Genomic DNA, 24,650 nt, shown 5'->3' with positions numbered 1-24,650 from the left:
TCCATTCCATGGGGAGAGGAAGGGCAGCGACCTTGACCCACAGACTTCATTACCTGCACAGGTGGTGTTCTTTCTCTGTATTTTTGTAAGTGTCATCTGTATTTCCCGGTTCTCATTTATAACCAGAAAATTGCCAAAGGATCTGGGTTGCTGTCAGCATTTTTCCTCCAATTTCTCACTATCAGTACAAACGCTGTTCTCTCTGGAATATCACTTTCCTGATAAATGGATGGAGGGACTGCACTGCTATGGCTCAGGTAGAAAGACAGCACAAGGTGATGAAATGAGCAAGGATACCAGGGCCAGGAAAACTTTTGAATCAGATCGCATGTCTGTAACTTAGTGGCTGAGTAACAGTTGGGAAACGTGTGTGATTCTTTATGGCCATGAGGACTTCCTCCCTCGGACAGTTCTCTCATCTAGGATGCCAAGTTTGGAGCCTGGTTGCATTGCTGATCCTCTCCCTTTTGCAATGCCATCTTTTCAGGGGTTGCAAATCTAAGTGCTGGTGACAAGACAATGGGAGATGGTGGGACCCCATGAATTGGAGAGCCCTGGGGACAGGGGGTGCATGGGAGTTGGCTTGTACCAGCCAGCAGGACCCATATTTGCTTATCTCTCCACAAGTCTGCATCCAGTGACTTTAGGCTGGTAGCAGAAGCTAATGCCACTTAAGCTTGAGGGCCCCTGCCTTACCCAGGCTCCTTTCCAAGGCCCAGCAGAGACTGTAGAAATTTTGCATTCTTTTTTAATTTATTTTCATTGACATATAGTTGGTATATAATGTTGTGTTAGTTTCAGGTCTACAGCAAAGTGATTTAGTTACGTGTGTGTGTGTTCTTTTTCAGATTCTTTTCCATTGTAGGTTATTACAAGATATTGAGTAGAGCTCCCTGTGCTATACAGTAGGTCCTTGTTGATTATCTGTGTTATAAATAGTAGTGTGTATATGCTAAGCCTAACTCCTAATGTACCCGTCTCCACCCCTTTCCCATTTGGTAGCCATGAGTTTGTAGAAATTCTTTATTCTTAATTTGTATTCAGCAATAAGGGCCCCAGGTCTGCTCCTCCATTTACACAGAAGATCATCAGAATGTGTAATGAATACACGTAAGGCGATTAATGGCAGATGTCAGTGTTAGCTCTGGGTGGCTTTAGAAACCTCAGTGAAGCGTTGCAGCCGCTGAGGCCAGGGAGGGAAACTGACCTCTGAGGGAGGCTGGGCTGGGGCAGAGCTGACAGGAACCCAAGATACCGGACAGAATTCCTATAAGGAGAAATCTGGAATTTCTGACCCAAAGGGGGATGAGGCAGGCAGGGAATGGAGAGCTGGAACAAGGATTCTATGCTCCTGAGACATTACCTGTGAGAGCCAAGAGAGAGGGCTTCCTTAGGGCGTGTGACACAACCAAGACTGGAGCTATGCTGATGGCTGTCCTAAGGCCTGAGAACAAAAAATTGGAAGGCAGGTCTTGGTTCAAGACCAGCTTCACATTTTCCAAGCGTATTTCCTTGTTCTGGTTATCTGCATAACAAACCCCAGTCCAGTTGGTTGACTGGACCCAGGGGGCGGTTTCCATGACCTCATGTGTTTGTCATCAGTGGTGCCTAGAAGGAGCCACCTGAAGGTTGAACTGGACCAACATCCAAGATGACACACCCATGTGGATGGCAACTGATGTTGGCAGTTAGCTGGGAGCCCAGGGTGAGCTGTAGACTGGAGGGTTCACAGGGGGCCTTTCATCTGGCCTGGGATTCCCAGGACATCACACATGTGTTCTGAGAGGGGGCATCTGAAGAGCGTATGTTCCAGGAGTCATAGGTGGAAGGCTTCTCACAACCTGGCATCAGAAATCACAGGTTATCACCTCAAACTGGTCAGAATGGCCATCATCAAAAAATCTAGAAACAATAAATGCAGAGAAAAGGGAACCCTCCTGCATTGTTGGTGGGAATGTAAGTTGGTACAGTCACTATGGAAAACAGTATGGAGGTTCCTTAAAAAACTAAAAATGGAACTACCATATGACCCAGCAATCCCACTCCTGGGCATATACCCTGAGATAACCATAATCCAAAAAGAAACGTACCACAATGTTCATTGCAGAACTATTTACAATAGCCAGGACATGGAAGCAACCTAAATGCCCATCAACAGATGAATGGATAAAGAAGATGTGGCATATAAATACAGTGGAATATTACTCAGCCATAAAAAGGGATGAAATTGAGCTGTTCGTAATGAGGTGGATGGACCCAGAGTCTGTCATACAGAGCGAAGTAAGCCAGAAAGAGAAAAACAAATACCATGTGCTAACACATATTTACAGAATCTAGAAAAATGGTACTGATGAACCCAGTGACAGGGCAAGAATGAAGATGTAGATGCAGAGAATGAACGGGAGGACACAGGGTTGGTGGGGTGGGGGGGCAAAGGGCAAGCTGAGATGAAGTGAGAGAGCAGCATTGACATATATACACTACCAAATGTAAAATAGATAGCTAGTGGGAAGTTGCTGCATAACACAGGGAGATCAACTCAATGATGGGTGATGACTTAGAGGGGTGGGACAGGGAGGGTGGGAGGGAGTCTCGGGAGGGAGGGGATATGAGGATATATGTATAAATACAGCTGACTCACTTTGGTGTACTTGAAAAACTAGCACAACAGTGTAAAGCAATTATATGCCAATAAAGAGCTTAAAATTAATTAATTAATTTTTAAAAAGTCACAGGTTACCACTTGTGTCACATTTTGTGGGTCCAGCGAGTCTCTAAGGCCAGTCCAGAATGAAGGAGAGGAGTTGGACTCCAGCTCTTCAATAGGGCACAGTGAGGCCCCATGGAGAAGAGCACATGTGCCTGGAGACATTGTCATGGCCACCTTTGGAAATACAATCTGCCACATTCCTTCACTCCCCTGAGTCTCAAAGTTCTCTACCCAGAAAAAGGCAATGTCATAACACCCACCTTCCACGACTGCTGGGAAAAGCAAAAGGACAGAGTGGAATTCTCTAGGGCAAGCTTCTCAGTATGTACCTGAGAGAAACTTGCACTGGGACACCAGGACTGTGCACGAGGACATTCATTACTGCATGGTTTTAAGAAGCAAAATATGGAAACACGTAGAGGTCTCTCTTTTTTTGTTGGAATAATAGTTGATTTATAATGTCTTGCCAATATCTGCTGTGCAGCAAAGTGACACCGTTATACATATACATACAATCCTTTTTTAAATCTTCTTTTCCATTATGGTTAATTCAGGAGATTGGATATAGTTCCCTGTGCTATACAGTAGGATCTCGTTGTTTATCCATTCTAAATATAATAGCTTGCGGGACTTCCTTTCGTGGCGCAGCGGTTAAGAATCCGCCTGCCATTGCAGGGGATGCACATTTGATCCCTGGTCCAGGAAGATCCCACATGCCGTGGAGCAACTAAGCCTGTGCACCACAATTACTGAGTCCCCGTGCTGCAACTACTGAAGCCCGTGCATCTAGAGCCCGTGCTCTGCAACAAGAGAAGCCACCGCAATGAGAAGCCCATGCACCACAATGGAGTAGCCCCCAGTCTCCACAACTAGAGAAAGCCCTTGCACAGCAACAAAGACCCAACACAGCCAAAAATATAAATAAACAAACAAACAAACAAACAAACAAATAAAGAAATAAATAAATTTTTAAAATTAAAAATAAATGTAATAGTTTGCCTCTATCAATCCCAAAATCCCAGTCCATCCCTCTCCCTCCTCCCCTCCCCCTTGGCAAACACAAGTCTGATCTCTACGTCTGTGAGTTTGTTTACATTTCAAAGATAGGTTCATTTGTGCCATATTTTAGATTTCACATATAAGTGATCTCACATGATATTTGTCTCTCTCTGTCTGACTGACTTCACTTAGTATGATCATCTCGAGCTGCATCCTTGCTGCTGCAAATGGCATGCTTAATTGACAGAGTTCCCTCCTCTATAAAATGGAGAGAGTTGTACAAGCTGTGACATAAGGTTGTTGTGAGGCTCAAAGAAATCATTCAGAAAAGGTGCTTAAAATGATGGTCCTCAACTGAGGGTGACTTTTCAGCCCAGGGGACACTTGACAATGTCTGGAGGTATTTTTGTTGTCACAGCTGGAGGGGAGGTAGCTGCTGGCATGTAGTGGGTGGAGACCAGGGATGCTGATAAGCCTCCTATTAATACAATGCCCAGAACAGCCCTGTGTAACAAAGCAGTATCCATCCCCACATGTTCCCAGTGCAGAAACTGGCACAGGGCAGGCGCTGCTTGGGTTGGTTGTTATTAAAATTCTTTTTTCTCAGAGCACTCACAGGCAACTGTGAGAAGACAATGGTGACCCTGTGACACCACCTGCATGGTGGATAATTTTGACAACAATGAAAAGACAATGTTCGCAGAATGTGTTATTCCTTCTGATCCAGGAGGGACTGAAAGTGAGTGTGTAGGGCTGTGTAAAAATGTTCTGTTTTGATTTTAAAATAGCGGAGCTTCTTGGGAACTTATGTTTAGGTTTTTAGAAGAAAAAAATAGGTTATGTAATATAGATGATTCCAAAGATGCCAGAATATCCCTGTTCAAAGTCATAAAAAAAAGAGGCTCATTGTGGTGGCATGGAAGGGACCCCAGATGCTCCTTCTGAAAAGGGCTCTTGAAACCAAAAAGACCCTATGGGACTTTCCTGGGGACAGACCCCACCGTGGCCCCTGCCTGTTGTTTGTAGAAAAGCTTTAGCCTCCTAGTCCTTCCCCAAGTTCCAAAGAGCAAATTTAATGAGAGAAGTGAGAAAGTGCAGAAACAAAGGAAAGCAGTCAAACAAGACAAAATGATAATGGTTTAGCCATAAAGCAAAGTCAAGGACTTTTAGTTCCTCCTCAAGGGCTACAGATAATACCCTGAGCCATAGCCTTACTAAAACCCCCACCAGGTGGAGGAAGTTGACTGCATGCTGACCACCAGCACATAGACCCCAGACCTGCTGGAGCCAGAAAATGGACAAATGAGATTCCTGAAACATCACCTTGTTACTTCACCACCAACCAATCCATGAGCTGATCAGATACCCTGCAACCTCCACCCCCAATATTGCCTTTAAAAACCTTCTCTAAAAACCACTGGAGAGTTTCAGTCTTTTGAGCACAAGCTGCCATTTCTCCTTGTCTGGCACCTGCAATAAATGCTGCACTTTCCTTCACCACAGCCGGGGTCAGTAGAGTAGCTTTGCTGTGCATTGGGCTAGCAAAACCAGGTTCAGGTCAGAAACACTCTCTGCTCTGCCTCAAGGACCCTTAGCAGCTGACATCCTCCAGCTGTGAGCTCCTTGGGCCCCTCAGTTTTGAGCTGAGTCATGCTCTTCTTGGGGGCAGCCCCAGCTACTCACTTAGATGGTGGTACAAAGGTCTGGCCATTTTCACCAAAGCAAGGCTCCTCCACTGGGCATCCAATCTTGGCTCTGGACCACTTGGTTGAATTGTAAGAAATGTTGTCAGGTCTGCATCTGATCTGAGAGCTCTTTTGCCCATCTTATTCCTTCACAAATATCACTGCCTCATAAACCATTGATCTTGGCGTCTGCTTCCCAGAGAGCTCCACAATCACACTGTCTCGTGTAAGGAACAGGAGGGCCACCTGTGTAGCCAGAATGGCCTGGATTCAAATCCCAGCTCCAGTACTTTCTAGCTGTGCAAACTTGAGCTCACCTAACCTCACTGTGACTCAGTTTGCTCATCTGTACGATGAGTATCATAATCATTCCTGCCTTGTTGGGGTACTGTCAGAATGAAACAAGTTCCTGCATGGAAGCCCTTGGAAAGGTGCCCAGTGATAAAAGTCCTCAATGCTAGCTTTAACCATCACTGATAGAAGAAGCCCCATTGGGAACTGCTGTCCCCTGAGCTGTCTTCTAGCCTCCCCTGCATTCAGGCTGCTTCCTCCTGAAGTAAATAATCTCTAGGAATTGGATTGAAGACTGTGTTAGTCTGCTCAGGCTGCCATGACAAGATACCACAGACCCCGGGAGCCTAACAACAGATATGTATTGTCTCACAGTCCTGGAGGCTGGAAGTCCAAGATCACAGTGTCAGCCAGGTAGGTTTCTCCTCAGGTCTCTCTCCTGGGCTTGCAGATGGCCACCTTCTTGCTATGCCCTCACCTTGGAACGTGAACACCCCTGACATCTCTCCATGTGTGCTAATCTCTTCCCACCTGAACGGCCTCATTTGAACTTAACTGCCTTTGTAAATACCCTGTTTCTAAATAACAGTCACATTCTCAGGTGCTGGGAGCTAGGCTTCAACATATGAATCTTAGGAGACACAATGCAGCCCACGAAAGGACCATTTGATGCTCAAGTCAGCTCTTATGCCCTCTGCACACCTGGTGTCTCCACCCACCTGAGTGTCAGCCTCAGGACACATGATGCCCTGCGTTGGCTCTTCCTCCTCCAGTGTATTCATTTAAAACTTGCCTTTCTCTTGGCAAAAAACTCTTTATTTTACATTAACAGACACCACTGAGGTAGGCAAAGTTGACTCCCTATAAATCAGCCTGGTACAATGCGCTTGGTAGATTCTCTTCCCGTTAATTAGTTAACGTGTATAGTGTCCCTAGTATAATGTGTCTCTCGTGGCTATAGGACATGGCGCCTCAGTTTCTCTTCTGAAACGTGGGACAATAGTACCTACCTAATAGACTTATCATGAGGATTAAATAGAATGATGCTTAATCCAGTGCTTAGTGTATAGCAAACACTCTGTAAATATCAGCCACCGCTTTTCTTGTTACCACTATTATTAATGGTATCATTTTTGTCCAAGATAAAGACTAATCTCAAGAAAGCAATACCTAGCTTGAGAACTGGATGCAAAATATTCCTGCAGCTGTCTCTTTTTGCCAAATTTGAAGGGAAGGGGGACAGGATTTTAATAGCCTTAGCTCATGTTCTTGAAAAAAAAAGGAAAGAGAAAAACATCAGAAGAACATACATTTTACCACAAATGTTGGTGATATTTAAATAAGACTTAAATTCACACAGCATTTAAACAGACAAGGCAGAAACGACATTAAATTCACATAACTGCTGGATTGCACACACCAGAGTCAGAAATATTAACTATTTCCCCATCAGAGAATGGTGTGGCTGGCTGGAAATGGATTATGAAAGGAGTTGAAGAGTTTTAATAGAACCTTCCTTCAAACCTTCAGCTTTGTAAAGTGGTAGTTAATGAATTATTGGACATGTATAGTTGGTTGTATTTAAACAAGAAGGAATGAACAGGTCTTATCAGCTCACCTAGACCATCCCATTTCTCTGGTTGAGCTCTCAGGGGGGTGTTGTAATGTTTAACACTCGAAGGCAGTGGCCAGGGAGATGGAGGGAAAGATGGATGTCAGGCTGGAAGGACCAGTTATGCCCCATCAGCTCTTGCAAGAACACATCTCAGCTGGTCTGTCCAGGGCAGACACCCAGGATGCCATCGGGGGCCAGGTCCACCCTTGGGGGACCAGGCTGGTGTCTTCCCAACTGAAGGTCAACAAGTCTTAGATCACGTTCCCTGGAGCTTAGGCACCATGTGCATGAGACTCATTGAGGAAAGACCCCCCCCCCCGCCCCCACCGGAAAGTAAGGGTGTGAGGGGTGAGGGAGCAGAACAGGGCAGGGCGGAGGTTGGCCAGGGTGTGGGTTAGATTCCTGTGGCCACTGCCGCAAACGACCACAGGTTGGGGTCTTCAAACCACAGAAATGCCTTCTCTCACAGTCCTGGCAGCCGGAAGGCTGAAGTCACCCTCCCTCTGGGGGCTCCAGGAGAGAATCTGCTCCAGCGGCTCGTGGCCACATCACTCCAACATCGCCCCACCTGCTCCTCCCCACATGACTGCTATTCTGTCCGTGTCCAGCCTCCTCTGCCTCTCCTGGATGTGGACACTGGGATTGCGTTCAGGTCTCATAATCAGAATGCTCTTATCTCAAAATCCTGAACTTAATTACATCCCTTTGCCACAGAAGGTGACATTCACAGGTTCCAGGGATCAGGACCTGACATCTCTGGGAGCCGTTGTTCAGCCTTCCACACACGGGGTTCAGGAGACCCTGCTCCCCTACGCCAGCTCTGGAGTTTGAAATGTGCTACAGACGTTGTCCTAAGATGTGCTTATACACCAGTGTTTGGCCACAGGCTGTCCCAGGGATGAGCAGGGGTGGGAAGACCACAAGGTGTCTCCAGTGAGGCAGTTCCCACCAGCCAAGGGAAGTCTACAAAGTTCTCTCTCCCTCTTCATTCTTGTCCCTCCCCCTCCCCTTCCTCTTTCTCCTCCCCCTTCTCCTCCTGCTCCTTGACTGCTTTCTCCGAACAGACTGGAAAGTCTTTGGGGGACTTCCCTGGTGGCACAGTGGTTAAGAATCCACCTGCCAATGCAGGGGACGTGGATTCCATCTCTGGTCCAGGAAGATCCCACATGTCACAGAGCAACTAAGCCCGTGCACCACAACTACTGAGCCTGCGCTCTAGAGCCCTGGAGCCGCAACTGCTGAGCCTGCATACTGCAACTGCTGAAGCCCACATGCCTAGAGCCCGTACTCTGCAACAAGAGAAGCAACTGCAATGAGAAGCCCGCGCACCGCAAAGAAGAGTAGCCCCCACTCGCTGCAACTAGAGAAAGCCCGTGCCCAGCAACAAAGACCCAATGCAGCCAATAAATAAATTAATTAATTAATTAATTAATAGTCTTTGGAATCAACAAGAGACCAGGAGAGCCAGCAAGGCAGTAACAGTCATAACTTGCCCGGTCTGGCTGAGTCGCAAGTGTTATCAAAAGAGAAAGATCTCTCACTTCTCCCAGGCTGGAACACCCTCCATGCAAGAACAACAACAAGCAGGTCCCAGTGGTACCACAGGCTCAAAACCACATAATTCACAAGCATCGGTCCCCCCAGGCAGGTGTTATGCCCCTAAACTCCCCAGCACATAAGCTGAGTAAAACCGCTCTTACTGACCCCCAAAGTGTTTCCCCCGGGAGACCTCAGTCTTTATATTCTGCTCAAATCCTTCTCCGGCTTCACCCAAACCCTCCTCTAAGGTGTAGCCTGCAAGTCCCTGTGTCTCTCCTCCCTGGCTCTTATTTACTTCGTTTCTATGCAGTTTTAATCACGAGAAAGTCATTAGCACGAGGCGGGGAGGTCCTGTAAGCGGACATCCACAGGTGGTGCGTGCACAGCCTGTTTATGACGGAGACCTCTGGCCCCTGTGCAGACCCCAGTTACATTCTTGGCTCATTTTGTGTTTGCAAGAATTAGAATCGCCCCGGCTGCTGCATCATTACCTTATCTGTCTTCGTATATCTTATTCACCCAGCCCTAGCCTACTCAATCTGTTAATTTGGTGCGTTCTATTTTTTTTAATTTATTTTATTGAAGTATGAGATAATGCCATTTGCAGCAACATGGATGGACCTAGAGATGATCATATTGAGTGAAGTAAGTCAGACAGAGAAAGACACGTATCATATGATATTGCTTATAGGTGGAATCTAACATATGGCACAAAGGAACTTATCTGCGAAACAGAAACAGACTCACAGACATAGAGAACAGACTTGTCATTCTATTTTTATAAAAATAGATTATTTTTATTAATCAGATTACGCCCAGGCATGTTGCAATGGTCAAAATAAGCTCCATCAGCGTGATGTAACAAAGTATGTGAAACATCAGTGACTTCAAACAAGAGAGGTGTACCTGTCACCCACATCCCCTGTCCTTGTGGCTTTGTAGGGGGCTGTGCTTGTCACAGGCCCTCAGGAACCCAGGCTGGTGGGGTAGTCACCACCTCCTCCCCCTGAAAGCAAGCTGGATGGACAGGGAAATTGGGAAGGACCCTTGTCGGAAATTAAACATTCCTGCAGGAGATGACACGTGTCACTCCCGCTCACAGCTCATTGTTGACAGTTGAGCCAGACAGGTGAGCCAGAAGAACAGTCCTACTGTGTCACCGAAGAACCAGGTGTGGTTGGCAAATGGTTTAGTGATGCCTCCATGTGCAGAGCAAGGACGAGGGGTGGGCCCCCGGCACGGAAAGCCAGAGATGCCGGGAGCAGAGATTTAAACCTCCCATCAAATGTGCGTGCTATTCTTATTACTTGATGTAATCATCACACACACACACACACACACACACATCCCATCTCTATCTTAGCGCTAAGCCCCGCCCACCCACCACTGCCCTTCCAAAGTCCCGAACATCAGTTGCTTCCAAGCATCTCTGCTAAGATGACACCGCCTAGGTGTCGAGCCCTGCTCTCCCTCTGCTGACTTTCCTCACCCCCTTTACCAATGTCTGGCTCCCACTTTTTCTTATTACCTCGAGGAAAAAAAAGAAGACTTAGTTTTTCACACTCACGACTATGCCTAGCGCACCAGACATCCGCATCTCCCATCCACAGCAGGGCTGGGGGCAGGCTTTTGCCCACAGTGATCTCCATGTGCCCTTTCTTAAGGCATGTGCCTCAAACTCCTGGTTTGGCAAGAGGGCCCAGGAAGTTAAAGTCATGCAACAGCTTCTTTTTCTGAAAGCAAGTCTTATCAGTATTTCCTCTCTCCCCCTCCCCCTCCCCATCTCTCTCTCCCTCCCTATCCCTCTCTCCCTCTCCCCATCTCTCTCTCCCTCTCCCTCTCTTCCTCTCTCTCTCTCTCTTTCCCCCTCTCTTTTGGCTTATCTGTGGCAATTCATCCTGATTCAGACGTGAAAGTCTTAAAAAAGAAAAAGCCTAAAATTCAAGACTCACCAGCCCTGAGGAAGAAAGGGCCATGGCCAGGACAAAAGTTACAATAAAGCCACCTGGGCTGGTTCCACTCTGCTTTCAATCAGATTTAAGTACTTCTGCTGTTGGCAGACATTTAGGAGGCCCACGAGCTCCATCTCATAAATGGACCTGCCCACATTTCCCTCCGAGTTCCTGACCATCCCCCGCATGCGGAGCCTCCCAGCGCCCCACCGTGTGTGTGTGTGTGTGTGTGTGTGTGTGTGTGTGTGTGTGTGTGTGTGAGTGATGCCGTTGTTCCCTCACAGGGATGATCAAAGGGGCCGTCGTAAGCAATCCTTTCTAAGATGTTTGAAGAACCTAGTAATTTCTGCTTTGCTTTCCTTCGTGCCCCTCTAAGTGCTGGAGGGAGGTTTGCATCCTTTGAGAAAAACGGACTGTAAGAGAGCATCCCGGCAAGAGTGATGCCTGTGCCGGAGAGGGTGCCACTGGGGGCTGATCTGGGATAAGTCTGGTCTTTTCCACTTTCCAGCTGTGTGCCCTTGGGAAATGGTACTTGATGTCTTGGACCTCAGGTTGATCTCCTGTGAAATGACAGTAATGGCCCCCACGTCCTGGGTTCTTGTGACAACTAATGGGGCCATACATGTGACGTGTTCAGCTGCACATATTAAGTACTCAATAAACCGAGGGCTTTGCTTCTGCCCATCCCCTCTCCAAGCTCAACCAGCCAAGCCCCAAAGCGGGGAAGGCGCCTTCACAGCCTCTGCCCATCCTCCTCTCCCTCTCTGTGTCCATCTCCTCCTGGGACAAATGACCACAAACCTGGTGGCTTAAAACCACACACATTTAGGGAATTTCCTGGTTAGTGGTTAGGACTCTGCACTTTCCCTGCTGAGGGCACGGGTTTGATCCCTGCTCGGGGAACTAAGATCCCACAAGTTGCATATCCCCCGACCTCCACAAAAATTTACTTTAAACCACACATGTTTATTCTCCCACAGTTCTGGAGGCCAGAAGCCCCTCATCAGTTTCAAAAGTATCAGGAGGGCCTCACTCCCCCCAGAGGCTCTAGGAGAGAATGATTCTTGGCCTCTTCCCTCTCCTAGAGATGCTTTCTTTTGGGTTCCTTGGCCCTGCCCTCCATCCTCAAGGCTGACCGCGTAGCATCTTGCTTTGGTGACACTTCCTTCCTCTGCCATGGTTGTTGAATCTCCCTCTGCTTCTCTCCTATAAGGACACTCAGATTACATTTAGGGCCCACCTGGATAATCTAGGATAATCTGCTCATCTCAAAATTCTTAACTTAATCTCATCCGCAAAGTCCTTTTTCCAAATAAGGTAAGGTACGGTTCCGGGGATTAGGACCTGGTGTCTTTGGGGACCATCATTCATCCTACTTCTACCACATAACCCCAAAGCTTTGCCCCAAGTCTTCTTTAGGATGAGCACAAGCTCCCCTAGAGAGCTGGGAAATGAAGACAAGAGGACAAGGTCTTTCTTTGAACTTGGTTCTTCTCTCAAACATGAGCAGAGAGGAGCACTCTCGTCTGGGTGCACAAGTTGAGAACGTGGACTCTGGAGCCAGATTCCAGGGCAGAATCGCAGCTGCTCCTGTCCAGTGAGGGGGCCACAGCCAATCTCCTTGACTCTCAGCTTCCTCATCTGGAATATAGGCTAACGGGAATGCCCGTTTGGGGGTTGTTCTGAGGATGAAATGCGCTAGCATGTGCCTGGATTAATATGTCTGGATTCTCTGGAAAGCACAGCCTGAGACATGGACTTGAGGATGGGGAGTGTATCTGGGGAGTGATTCCAGGAGGCAGAGGGAGGGAGTGGGCAGCAGGACAGGACACTTGAGTGGAAGAGAGGGGGAGTGAATTACTGAGCTAGTTACCACAGTGGGCAGGTGGTGAGAATCCCACTGAGAGGTTCCCAGGAACCATGAGGAAGATATCTCGGAGTCTGCCCGCACAGCTAAGATGGGAGGTTGCCTGCATGCAACTTACTGAGGACATTCTCCGCAGACAACCATACAGGAGTGAGGGAGGAGGGATGCAGAAGGGGGAGAAGCTGAGCCAGGATGGTTTCAGATGAAATCGAGCCTTGGCTGATCCCCGGAAGAGCTCTGAATTGTGAACTATACACACGGTTCATCCTTCCTTGAGGCAAACCAGGAAGTCCTCATCAGGCAAAGGGGTGGGGTGGGTGATAGGTAGCACCCAGGTAACTCTGCATGTACCTAAGGGCGGTCTCCCAGAGGAGGTGCAGCACAAATTGTCAGCAAAGCATCTGCAGCGGTGGGGGAGAGTGTACCCAAGCAGTCAAAGAGCTCCCAGGAGAGGTGGATGGGGCGCCATGGCCTCTGTTATTACAGCCTCTGCTGTATCAGAAGCAAAATCCAGTGTCCACAATGGGACTTACTCCTCACGATCATGACCACGACACTTTTCTTTCCTCCTCTGCTTTCTCTTGCTTTTCCTTTGGGATGTGATAAAAACTCATGCCTCCCCCACCCCCCCTCCTCTTTCCAGGTTTCTGACAGGTGTGACTACGTCTTTGTCAACGGGAAGGAAATGAAGGGCAAGGTGAATGTGGTGGTGAATTTCACCTACCAGCACCTGACCAGTCCTCTGGAGATGACGGTGTGGGTGCCCCGGCTGCCCCTGCAGATCGAGGTCTCGGACACCGAGCTCAACCAGATCAAGGGCTGGAGGGTCCCCATCGTCTCCAACAAGAGGTGGGTGTGCTGCTTCAAGGCTCCAGAGCAGAAACCAAGTCAAGTGCACTTAGGCTGAAGACGGAAATTTACAGGGTAGCTAATTTCAGGCATGTCTGGTTCCAGGGGTTCAGTGGTAGCCTAAGGGTGTATCTGTCTCCGCCTCTCGCTCGGCTCCAGTTTGCTTTGTGTTGGCTTCATCCCCTATCAGGTTTTTCTCCTGAAGTTCCAGACTTTCATTCTACCTTCTCTGCGTCTCTGCACAAAGTACATCCTCTCTCCCCCAGTAATTCCTGCAAGAGTCCTGGAGTTAAGCGTTATCCTCACTTGGATTGTGTGACCACCCCTGATCTAATCACTGTAGAGGAGGAGTGAGAGGAGGGAGAGGAGAGGGAGATGGAGGGAAGGGGGATGAGGGGGAAAGAAGAGGGAGGAAGGGAAGACAGAATACACTGATTGGCCAGCTAGGCTGGAGCCAGAGGAGCTAGAGAAAGAGGTCAACCCTGCCTGAACAAAGAGATCAATACGAGGAGAGGGTATTGATTCTGGGAGGACCCAAGCAACAGAGGTCCACTAGAGAGCTGTCTGCATAGATGCTGGTGGACCTGAGCAGTCTCTTTGAGCCTCCAGCCCAGAAGCTCTGAGATCGCTTTCCTTTGGGGAGATGAAGTCCGGAGCTTGTCACCTGTGTGCCTGGTGCATCACTCTGACGGTGTTTGATGGAATGATAAGTCTGCACATCACTGTACACCCACATCAGGCAAATAAATGGGCATCAGGTACAAAGAAAGTTTTGTTCAGAGACCTGAACCCACACTTAAGGAATCGTATACCAGTGACTTGTAGAAAGTCAAAAGTGAGCATGTGCAGAATTAGACAAGGAAATATTCCTGGAGTCTGGGTACCAGCAAGGAGGAGAGAAAGGGTGCTTACGTGAGGGATAGCTTTTATCTTCCTTCCCTTGGAAGTCCACCCCTTTTGAGTTTTTATGGCCCCTGGGAGAGGGCTTGGCTTCAGGAGTGAAGGTCTGGGTCCTGTGTGCAGTTGGAAGATGGTTTCAGCAATGATCCTTCTCTTAACCATGGGGCTTTCTGAGGTTGAGTTGGGAGAATGGAGTTCAGCGTGGTTATTGATGCTACTGAGGGCAGGTGGTTGCAGGGAAAGACTCACCAAAGACCTGGCCGAGTCTGATCGTGGACTGTCCAGATGCTGTCACAACTGTCCAGCTCAGATACGGCAACAGGACTACTTCGAGGAGTGAGCAGCTGTCCTGATGGAGACTGTGACGGTGCTGGGAAGGACTGACAGCACATAAGGCATCAGATGTTGAAGAAGCAACTAACATCTGCCTCCTGGCCAAATCATCCCGGTCCTCTTTACAGTTATTATCACAAAGCACCATACGCTGCGTTAAACACTCACCTCCCTGTGCACTGCCTTATAGGGCTATACCGGTTATCCAGAGCCTTGTTGTATGAGTTACCTACGGCTGCATACTTGAGTGGCTTATCCCAAAACCAAGGGGCTTAAAAGAAAAACCTACACTATCTCACAGTTCCTCTGGATCAGGAATCCAGGCACGGCTTAGCTGGGTCTCTTGCAGGCTGCGATCCAGTTGCCAGCCGGAACTGTGGTGTCATCAGGCGGCTCGGGTGGGGAAGGACCCGCATCCAAGCTCACATGGTTGTTGGCAGGTCTTAGCTCCTCACGGGCTGTTGGCCAGAGGATGCCCAGTTTCTAGCTGTAGCATGTCTCCACAGGGCCGCCCACAGCATGGCGGCTGGCTTCCTCAGGGCAAGCAAGAGAGAAGGACCAAGGGAAGAGGGCCAAACCAGACAGGAGTCAGAGTTTTTTAAAACCTAACCTTGAAGGTTACATCCTATAACTTTTGCTGTAATCTCTCTCTCTTTTTTTTTTGGCCACACCACACGGCACGTGGGATCTTAGTTCTCTGACACCAGGAATCAAACCCATGCCCCCTGCATTGGAAGCACAGAGTTTTTCACTGGACTGCCAGGGATGTCCCACTGTAATCTTTCATTGGAAGAAACTTGTCCTAGGTCCAGTCCACATCCAAAGGGAAGGGAATTTCACAAAGTGAATACCAGGAGGTAGGGGTCACTGGGGACACCTTAGAACTCTGCTGACCACACTGGTCCATTCTGACTGGTCAGTACTCAGGCCATAGCAGTGGTCACATATCCCGAGCATCACTCCTGCACATCTGTCTGAGCCCACCCCAGGCTGGGAACTCCCCGAAGGCAGGGCTCATGCCCACTTACCCTTGCAGCCCCTGCCGTGCTTCACCCCCAACCTCCAACTGTTGACCCAACAAATCAGCATCCTTTAAACAGAACCAACCTTTTGACAGGCCAGCTCGAGACAGTGAGGAAGAGGACGAAGATGAGAAGAAAGGCCGGGGCTGTGCTCTCCAGTACCAGCACGCCATGGTGCGGGTCTTGACTCAGTTTGTGGCCGAGGCAGCTGAGCCTGGGGGGCAGCTGGCTCACCTGCTGGGCTCAGATTGGCAAGTGGACATCACGGAGCTGGTAAATGACTTCATGCAGGTGGAGGAGCCCCGGATCGCCAAGCTGCAAGGGGGACAAGTCCTGATTGGCCAGGAGTTGGGGATGACCACCATTCAGGTAAGACCCCCAAGGCAAGGACTCTGTATCCCTCTCTCATCTCTGCCCAGATGAGAACTCAGCTGTTTGGCGTCACTTAGAACAACATCAATTTTTATTTATTTGCTTTATTTATTTATTGAAGTACAATTGATTTACAGTGTTGTGGTAGTTTCAGGTGTACAGCAAAGTGATTCAGTTATACACTCATATGTATCTATTCTTTTTCAGATTCTTTTCCCCTATAGATTATTACAAGATATTGAATATAGTTCCCTGAGCTATACAGTAGGACCTTGTTGTTTATTGATTTTATATATAGTAGTGTGTATATGTTAATCCCAAACTCCTAATTTATCCTCCCCCCCCCCATTTCTCCTCTGGTAACCATAAGTTTGTTTTCTATATCCATGGGTCTATTTCTGTTTTGTAAGTAAGTTCACTTTATCATTTTCTTAGATCCCAATTATAAGTGATATCATATGATATTTGTCTTTCTCTGTCTGGCTAACTTCACTTAGTGTGATCATCTCTAGGTCCATCCATGTTGCTGCAAATGGCATTATTTCATTCTTTTTTATGGCTGAGTAATATTCCATTGTATATATGTACCACATCTTTTTTCTCTACTCCTCTGTTGATGGACACTTAGGTTGCTTCCATGCCCCGGTTATTGTAAATAGTGCTGCTGTGAACATTGGGGTGCATGTGTCCAATTGGAGTCTTCTCTAGATGTGTGCCCAGGAGTGGTATGCCTGGATCATATGGGAACTCTATTTGACAACATCCATTTTTAGAGTGAGTAGATTGAAAGAAATTGTCAGGTAAGTAACATAAGTGTTAGATAGACTGGCTTCTCGGGTTGGGTCATGTCTGAAACTCCAAGACATTATTTGTCTTTAAGATATGGTGGAGGTTACCATCTTGGGACAAAAGCTCTAAAAATAGAGCTACTATATGATCCAGAAATCCCACTCCTGGGCCTATATCTGGAAAAGACAAAAACTTGATTTCAAAAAGATACATGCACCCCAATGTTCATAGCAGCACTATTTACAATAGCCAAGAATGGAAGCAACCTAAGTGTCCATCAACAGAGGAACGGATAAAGAAGATGTGGTACATATATGCAATGGAATATTACTCAGTCATAAAAAGAATGAAATAATTTGCAGCAACATGGATGGACCTAGAGATTATCACACTAAGTGAAGTAAGTCAGACAAAGACAAATGTCATATGATATCACTTATAATTGGGATCTAAAAAATTATACAGATGAACTTATTTACAAAACAGAAACAACCTCACAAACATAGAAAACAAACTTATGGTTACTAAAGGGGAAAGGTGGGGAGGAGGCATGAATTAGGAGTTTGAGATTAACATAAACACACTACTTTATACAAAACATATAACCAACAAGGACCTACTGTATAGCACAAGGAACTCTGCTCAATACCCTGTAATAACCTATATGGGAAAAGAATCTAAAAAAGAATAGATACAAGTACATGTATAACTGAATCACGTTGTTGTACACATGAACCTAGCACAACATTGTAAATCAACTATTCCTCAATATAAAATTTTTTTTTAATTTTAAAATTTAAAAATATTTTTTAAAAAGCTCTCGGCATGGGTTAACCTCATCAGAATCATGGGCGGCCAGCAGCTTCTCGCTTGGTCGCGCCACATCACTGGCCATGCTCACCTAAGAGCTTCCCATCGCGCCATGATGCTTGGCTGCCTCTGCCAGGTCCCAACCTCCCATGTGATGAAAACTGGAGCATTCCAGAAATGTGCTGAAGGAAGGAACAAAGTTGTTATGACTCCACTCGTCTTGTGAGCACCTACTGCTAGGCATGGATGGGAAGGACCAGTATGCAACATGGGAGTTCTGCAACAAACACTTTCACAAGACACGGTTCTGGGAGGGTCACTTCGGTTTAGTCATTCACCTCCTGTCTCAGAGCAAATGTTATTCCTCAGTAGCTGCCCCATTTATAGGACAGGTGATCATCCTATTAGCCAACTAGTGAGGTTTCTAAAACAGTTGTGCATAAGGGAGACTTATAGGTGAAACTATATTGGCTTGTGGAAGATTTAAAACATTCTGGGAAATGGACTGGTATTTAAAAGAGATCATTTTTGAACCCATTATTACCAAATGATTGAATTAACCCTGAGACATCTCATTAAAATAGAATATTGCAGCTGTCAGCTGGAGAATTCACGATAAAATTTTCAGACAGTCTATCAGAAACAAAATGTCTTTATGTGTACGATCAAGAAAATGTAATTTTGCTGCAAACACTGTACTTTTTTATTGAAAATGTTTTATAACTCTTCTTTTAAAATTTCTTATGAAACCATTTGCAAATGACATACTTAATTTAATAAAATATTTTAGCCACTGGGGGGAAAATAAAAATAAAAGAGATCATTTTATTCGAGGAGGAAAATAAATTGCTTTGAACTGGGACCCAGGAGTCACATGCTCCAATGCCCTCCAAACGCTGAGAAGGTACCATCAGTAAGGAAAGCAGGGTGGGTGTCAGGTGATGGCTGGTTTGGGCCCTAAGCGTTGGGAGGACAATAGGGAGTGGTGAGGAGTGTGACAAAGAAGAGGCTGCTACTCATCTCCAAAAGCTACAAAGAGGAAATGGGAGCCCAGTATGGAGAGATATTGCAGCTTTTCCAGAATAGCTAGAAATCTATCTTTCATATGAAATCCTCTATTTTTTAAGGATGGCCATTCATCCCATTTTAAAGTATTATGTCAAACAAAACATACCTGCCCCATAGACAAGCACTTGCAATCTTCACAGTTGACTTTTGCTTGAAAGATCTAAGCTCAAGATGTAAACTCCTGCTGTTCATCCATGGGCTAAAGTGATGCTGACACCTGGAAACTGGAACCAAGATGAGAACTTGGCATTAACCACTCAAAATGATCATTTAAGTACAAAACCGCAATAAAACTGTGTTCAGAAATCAGGTATTTCCGTGAAAATGGATGAGTGTGCAATGCGCCAGCTTCCCATGCACGAAACATGAAAATTGTCCTAGTGGGGCATCTGCTCCTGAGACCCCTCATTTTCCCCTCTTACGCTCACTAAGTCCTCCTGAGTTATAAATTCATTTGGCCACTTTCTTCTGGGGACTCGTATTTCATACCCACTACCATTCAAATTGTCCTAACCAGACTTAGAAACTGAAAATGGTATTTGAATAGAAATATGATGCTTTGATAAAGGAATTTAATGAATCCAAGGAAAATTATCTTGACATGCATCTTCATGAATATTGCCAACAACTTGAGGAGAGAAATATGTCAAGAAATCCAGGGAAGGTGGCTGTGTGAAAGGAAACCCATTTCACCCAGAAGGTTAAGGATTCCTAAAGGGCAGTCTAAATCAGCACTTTATAACTTGGATGAGGAGCAGGGAGAGGAGAGGTGCTTCCGCAGATGTTCTTCCAAAGCAGGATTTCCTCTTCAGGGTCTAAACTGAACGGAAGCTTCATTCCCCGGGCTGTCACAGGTGTCCAGAGACAAATGAGACTTTGGGATGTTGGCATCAGGGGTAGGACACACAGCTGAGTTTCTCAGAGGACACAAGCTGATACTCCAAAATGCAACTGAGTGTCACTGCTCAGTGTTCCCCAAAGTGTGAGCTCCCAGTGGCACAAAGATGTTTAAGTGCTACATGGACCGACCATCTCTTCATTGAGTGTAACTGTTCATTGGTGATCATGTGTAAGAGACACAGAATTATATAACTAGCATATAGAAACTATTTTTCTTTGATGCTATGAAGTTTTTTAAAACAAATTATTTAAGTGAAAGAATTTTAAACAAAAGATGCACTAAGGAATAGTAGAAATGATCCGTGCTGTAGAAGAATCATAAAGTTAGTGCTGAAATGAATGAAAATGCTAATTCTTCCTCTCAAGGTCAGGGCAGTGCATGGTAAGCAATGGAGTTTATTTGATGCTGGGCGTGGGGTGCCAAGTCCTACTGCATCCAACTGCTTGACACCATCTTGCTCTTACTTTAAAAACGCACCATATTTTCACAAGCGAGCTGTACCTTTTAGAAGAAGGCGTCAGTGGGAAAGACCCGTTTTTGCTCTTTCTGGCTCCTCTGGCTCTATCTCTACCCCCCACCCCCTGCACGGAGCATCATTTACACCATGGGGGGCAGAGAGGGGGTGATTTCTGGAACCACAGAGAGTGTCTCCTTGCTATGTGGGTTCTGCCTTTCAGATCCTGTCGCCCCTGTCAGATGCCATCTTGGCCGAGAAGACCATCACTGTGCTGGACGAGAAGGTGACGATCACAGACCTTGGGGTCCAGCTGGTGGCGGGGCTGTCCCTCTCCCTGCAGCTCAGCCCCGGGAGCAACAGAGCCATCTTCGCCACTGCAGTGGCTCAAGAACTTCTGCAGAGGCCCAGACAGGTGTGGGGTGGGACGGGGCACCGTGGGGAGGGGTCACACATGAGGGGTCACACATCAGGTGCATGACAGATTAGGTGAGGTCACACACCAGGTGGGTCACACCAGGTGAGGTCACATATCGGGGGGGGTCACACCAGGTGAGGTCATACATGGGGGGGGTCGCACATCAGGAGGGTCGCACACCGGGTGAGGCTACACAGCAGGTGGGGCCTGCACCTGGGAGGAATCCCACGTCTCTTGGGATCACATGGTGGGGTCAGTGGGGTCGTTCATAAGGTGGTGTCCTGCCCTGAGCAAGTCACACATCAGATGAGGTCACACAGTGGGGTGAGGTCACACGTTAGGTCAGGCTGCCCGTCTGGCGGAGTCACTAATTGGGAGGGGTCCCCCAAAAGAGAGGGTTCACACGCTGGGTGTTCCTCGGTTTTTTTTTCCCCATTTTTATTAGAGTGCAGTTGATTTACAATGTCGTGTTCGTTTCATATTCACAACAAAGTGTATCAGTTATACACATACATATATCCATTCTTTTTTAGATGCTTTTTCCATATAGGCCATTACAGAGTACTGAGTAGAGTTCCCTGTGCTAAACAGTAGGTCCTTATTAGTCCTGAAAGAGGTTTGTGAAGGGGTGACCGCTCAGCTTCCGGCTTCCTAGCCTCCGAGACGGTGATGCCAAACAACAGGGCTGCCGGGAGTGAAGGATGCTTAGCACCAGGAGCCAGAGAGGCGGGACGCAGGCTCCACGCGCCCCTTCGGGCATCACCTGTACTGTTTCACGGCCCCGCAGACGCTCCTGGCTCTGGGCCCCACTGACCTCCCCAAGCAGTGGGGAGAAAGTAAGGGCAGGAACAGACCCCAAGGAGAGGTCCACAGCCTTATCCTAAGCCCCTGCCCCCCAAGATGGGGCAAGGAGTCTGAGGAGTTGGAAGGCGATTGGAGGAGATGCTTCCACATTTGTGGTTTAACTCCGAGCAGAAGTAACCAGCGGGTGGTAGCATCAGTTACGGTCTTCTTTCTCTTTATTGGAAACCAGCGTGCGCTAATAGAGTGTTGTGTGTATGTGTGTGTGCGGTGTGTCTGTATACGTTTGTATTATGTAGTATGTGTGTTGTGCGTAGCGTGTGTTGCATACGTGTACATGTTGTGGTGGGTATCGTGTGGTGCGTGTTTGTGTGTTGATACGATGGTTTCCAAACAAAGGGGACTGTTGGAAGGGCACTGGGAAATGTTATCTGATCTGCTCCTCCATCCGAGGTGGAGAAACATTATTTCCTAGAAAGAATCTGGATGGAGACTTTGGTGAGCCTTGTTTAACACCCGCAGACAGTGGTCTCAGGCTGCTGATTCTCTGCACCCCATGAGATGGGACCGTCCTCCCGTGGGCCTGCTAGAAGGCCTCCAGCCCATGTAGGGGGTTTTCAGGCAGCTTCCCTCATTGGTCAGAAGCCCTTCCTGGAAACTGTCCCCCCCGGCAGGTACATGACCACCTGGGCCCCCTCTTGTACCCGCTGAGGCTGTGACTATGTTCGGGCAAGAGGGCGGGCTAAGCCGGACCTGTCCCTGGACTCACAGAGCCTTACCATTTTCCCAGCCCGTACCCATCACTGACTGCTCCCCTGCCAGGTGTCAGCTAATCCCTTGCCCTTTCACTATGGTCTCCATGTGCAGGGGTTTGGATTAGAAAGCACTTGAAAGTGGATGATCTCAGTAATGGATACGAGTTCTTGCCAAAGGCAAACGTACCTTTTCTCAGGGCGCAATGCCAGCCAGGATGCAGGTTACAGACTGCAAAGGAGAAATAACCTGGGGCTTCCTCCTGTCTTCCTGGGGCGATCAAAGCATGTGACTGCTAGTTAGGTGATGGAAGTGATAAGACGCAGTTAGAATGAGGCCACAGAGCTAATCCCTTTCTGACATGCAGAGCCAGGTGTGCGACCCTGAGGTTTGCTCCGTGTTTGCTCTGAATGGAGCTTAGTCCTTGCCTGCAACTTGGCTCCAACATTTCAGTTTCAAGAAATCCAATGTGCATTTGAATTTCCTGCTGCAATTTCACGGCCAATCAGAAGGCCTTGGTAAACCAAGGTCATGTCCAGAGGCTTTTGCACTGTGTCTTCGAGGCATTTTTCACTTAGCAGCCAGCCCACACCCATGCCTAACAAGGTCAGGATTTACTAGCTGGCCTGAAGAAGGAGCAGGGGCCACAGTCACATGTAAGAAGCCTCCTTTTCACTTCCAAAGACCAGACACTGCCAGGAAAACTTACTTCTGTCATGGTCGGGGGCTCTTTGGTTAAAAGTAAGAAAAACCACTCAGGCAAGTTTAAATACCACAGGATTGGGACTTCCCTGGTGGCACAGTGGTTGAGAATCCATCTGCCAATGCAGGGGACAGGGGTTCGAGCCCTGGTCAAGGAAGATCCCACATGCCGTGGAGCAACTAAGCCCATGCACCACAACTACTGAGCCCATGTGCTACAACTACTGAAGCCTATGCACTCTAGAACCCTGCAAGCCACAGCTACTGAAGCCTGGGTGCCTAGAACCTGTGCTCCACAACAAGAGAAGCCACAGCAATGAGAAGCCCGCACACCAGTAGTCCATGCTCACCACAACTAGAGCGAAAGCCCACGTGCAGCAACGAAGACCCAGTGCAGCCAAAAAATAAATAAATAAAAATTTAAAAACAAATAAATAACATGGGATTTATTGCAAGGATAGCGGGACTCTAATAGACCCCAACTGTAAGAACGTGGGGAAACTAGGGGTCAACAGTCTCTCTCTCACCCTTTATCTCACTAGATAAATGCTGTGCCCAGACATCTGCTCGTACCTGATCCATCGTGGGTTGCTCCCAAGTGGGGCCTCGTCCCCAATTTTATATGAGCTCCCACTAATCTTCCCACAACTACATGCTTCAGTCCTGGCTTTTTTATATCCAACTGAAGGGGAAGACGGCAGCTGGCTCAGAGCTGTGGGCATGAATGGCTCTGACATCAGCCAACTCCGGGTCCAATCAGCTGTGGCCAGGCAGGCAGGGGCACATGCCTCCTGGGCTGTGCATCCTTCGGAACTTGGGGTTGAGCCGCTTCTCCAGGAGACGGGAGGAGAATGGGGCTGCCAGTTCCTGTCAAGGCCAAACACCTTCAATGAAATTGAAGGGTGAGGTTACACCATCGATTATAATCCCCCTGGACAGACTAGTCCCAAAGAAAGCAGGCCTAAAGCACAGAGTAAAAAGACAGAGATTGGGATGGACACAAACCGGGGCCATGACTTTGCTTTGGTCTCCCAAATTCCCGAAACTGGTTGGGTTGAAGGGTAGATGGGGACACAAAGATTCTCCCAACAGAGAGCTTCCTAACCCTAACCTTACCCTAATCCTACCCCAACTCTAACCCTAACCCTAGCCCTGACCCTAACCCTAAACCTAACCCAAAGCCCAGCCCTAACCCTAACTCTAACCCTAGCTTTGACACAAACCCCAATCCTAACCCTGACCCAAACCCCAACCCTAAGCCTGACCCTAACCCTAACCCTGTCTCTGGCTGGCTGGTTCTACTCCTCACCTCCAAGCCAAGACTGTGTCCATAAGCCAATACAAACCCATCCTAAGATGCTGATATGGTAGGACCAACACAGCCAAAGCCTGCAGCACCTCTGGGAGCCCTTGTCTAGATCAGGGGCTTTACTCTCTGTCATGAGTAATGCAAAGAGACTCGGTATTAAGCAATTTAAAAATAACCTAATAAATATTTTTCATTTACATGTGTAATACTTGTAAATGGACCCAGTAACCAGTAAATCTCCTTTGACATGCAATTTATGACTGTGCAGAAGTAGATCTTGCACCACAGAAAGAACCCATCTTTCTTTCAACACCTCGGGAAAGAAAGCAAATCTTATTAGGGGGTGTTTATTCCTGGTCCCGTTTCATCATTGTTCTTTTACTGTTGTAGTTTTCTTTGGCTTCTGCATCTCTCTGAGTTCTGCGACCAAAGCCAGGTGGGCCCCTTCTCCTCCCCTCCCCTGTGGCCACATCTCTGGAGTGGGAGGGTTGGCTGCCCCTCACCTCGGAGC

The 24,650-nt window shown here is 47.5% G+C and overlaps 1 protein-coding gene across 1 annotated transcript in view; it reads left to right on the top strand.

The window, feature by feature from the left end:
* TMEM132D (transmembrane protein 132D) overlaps positions 1-24,650 on the top strand; it is an 807,498-nt gene that overhangs the window by 781,370 nt on the left and 1,478 nt on the right. Inside the window, exons 6-8 of the mRNA XM_057747245.1 lie at positions 13,302-13,507; positions 15,858-16,131; positions 20,380-20,571. Of these exons, the coding sequence (XP_057603228.1) occupies positions 13,302-13,507; positions 15,858-16,131; positions 20,380-20,571 (672 nt within the window). The remainder of the gene's footprint in view (positions 1-13,301; positions 13,508-15,857; positions 16,132-20,379; positions 20,572-24,650) is intronic.

Source organism: Hippopotamus amphibius, chromosome 8 (assembly GCF_030028045.1).
Source record: "Hippopotamus amphibius kiboko isolate mHipAmp2 chromosome 8, mHipAmp2.hap2, whole genome shotgun sequence".
NCBI lineage: Eukaryota > Metazoa > Chordata > Mammalia > Artiodactyla > Hippopotamidae > Hippopotamus > Hippopotamus amphibius.
This window is presented reverse-complemented; position numbering and strand designations above follow the sequence as displayed.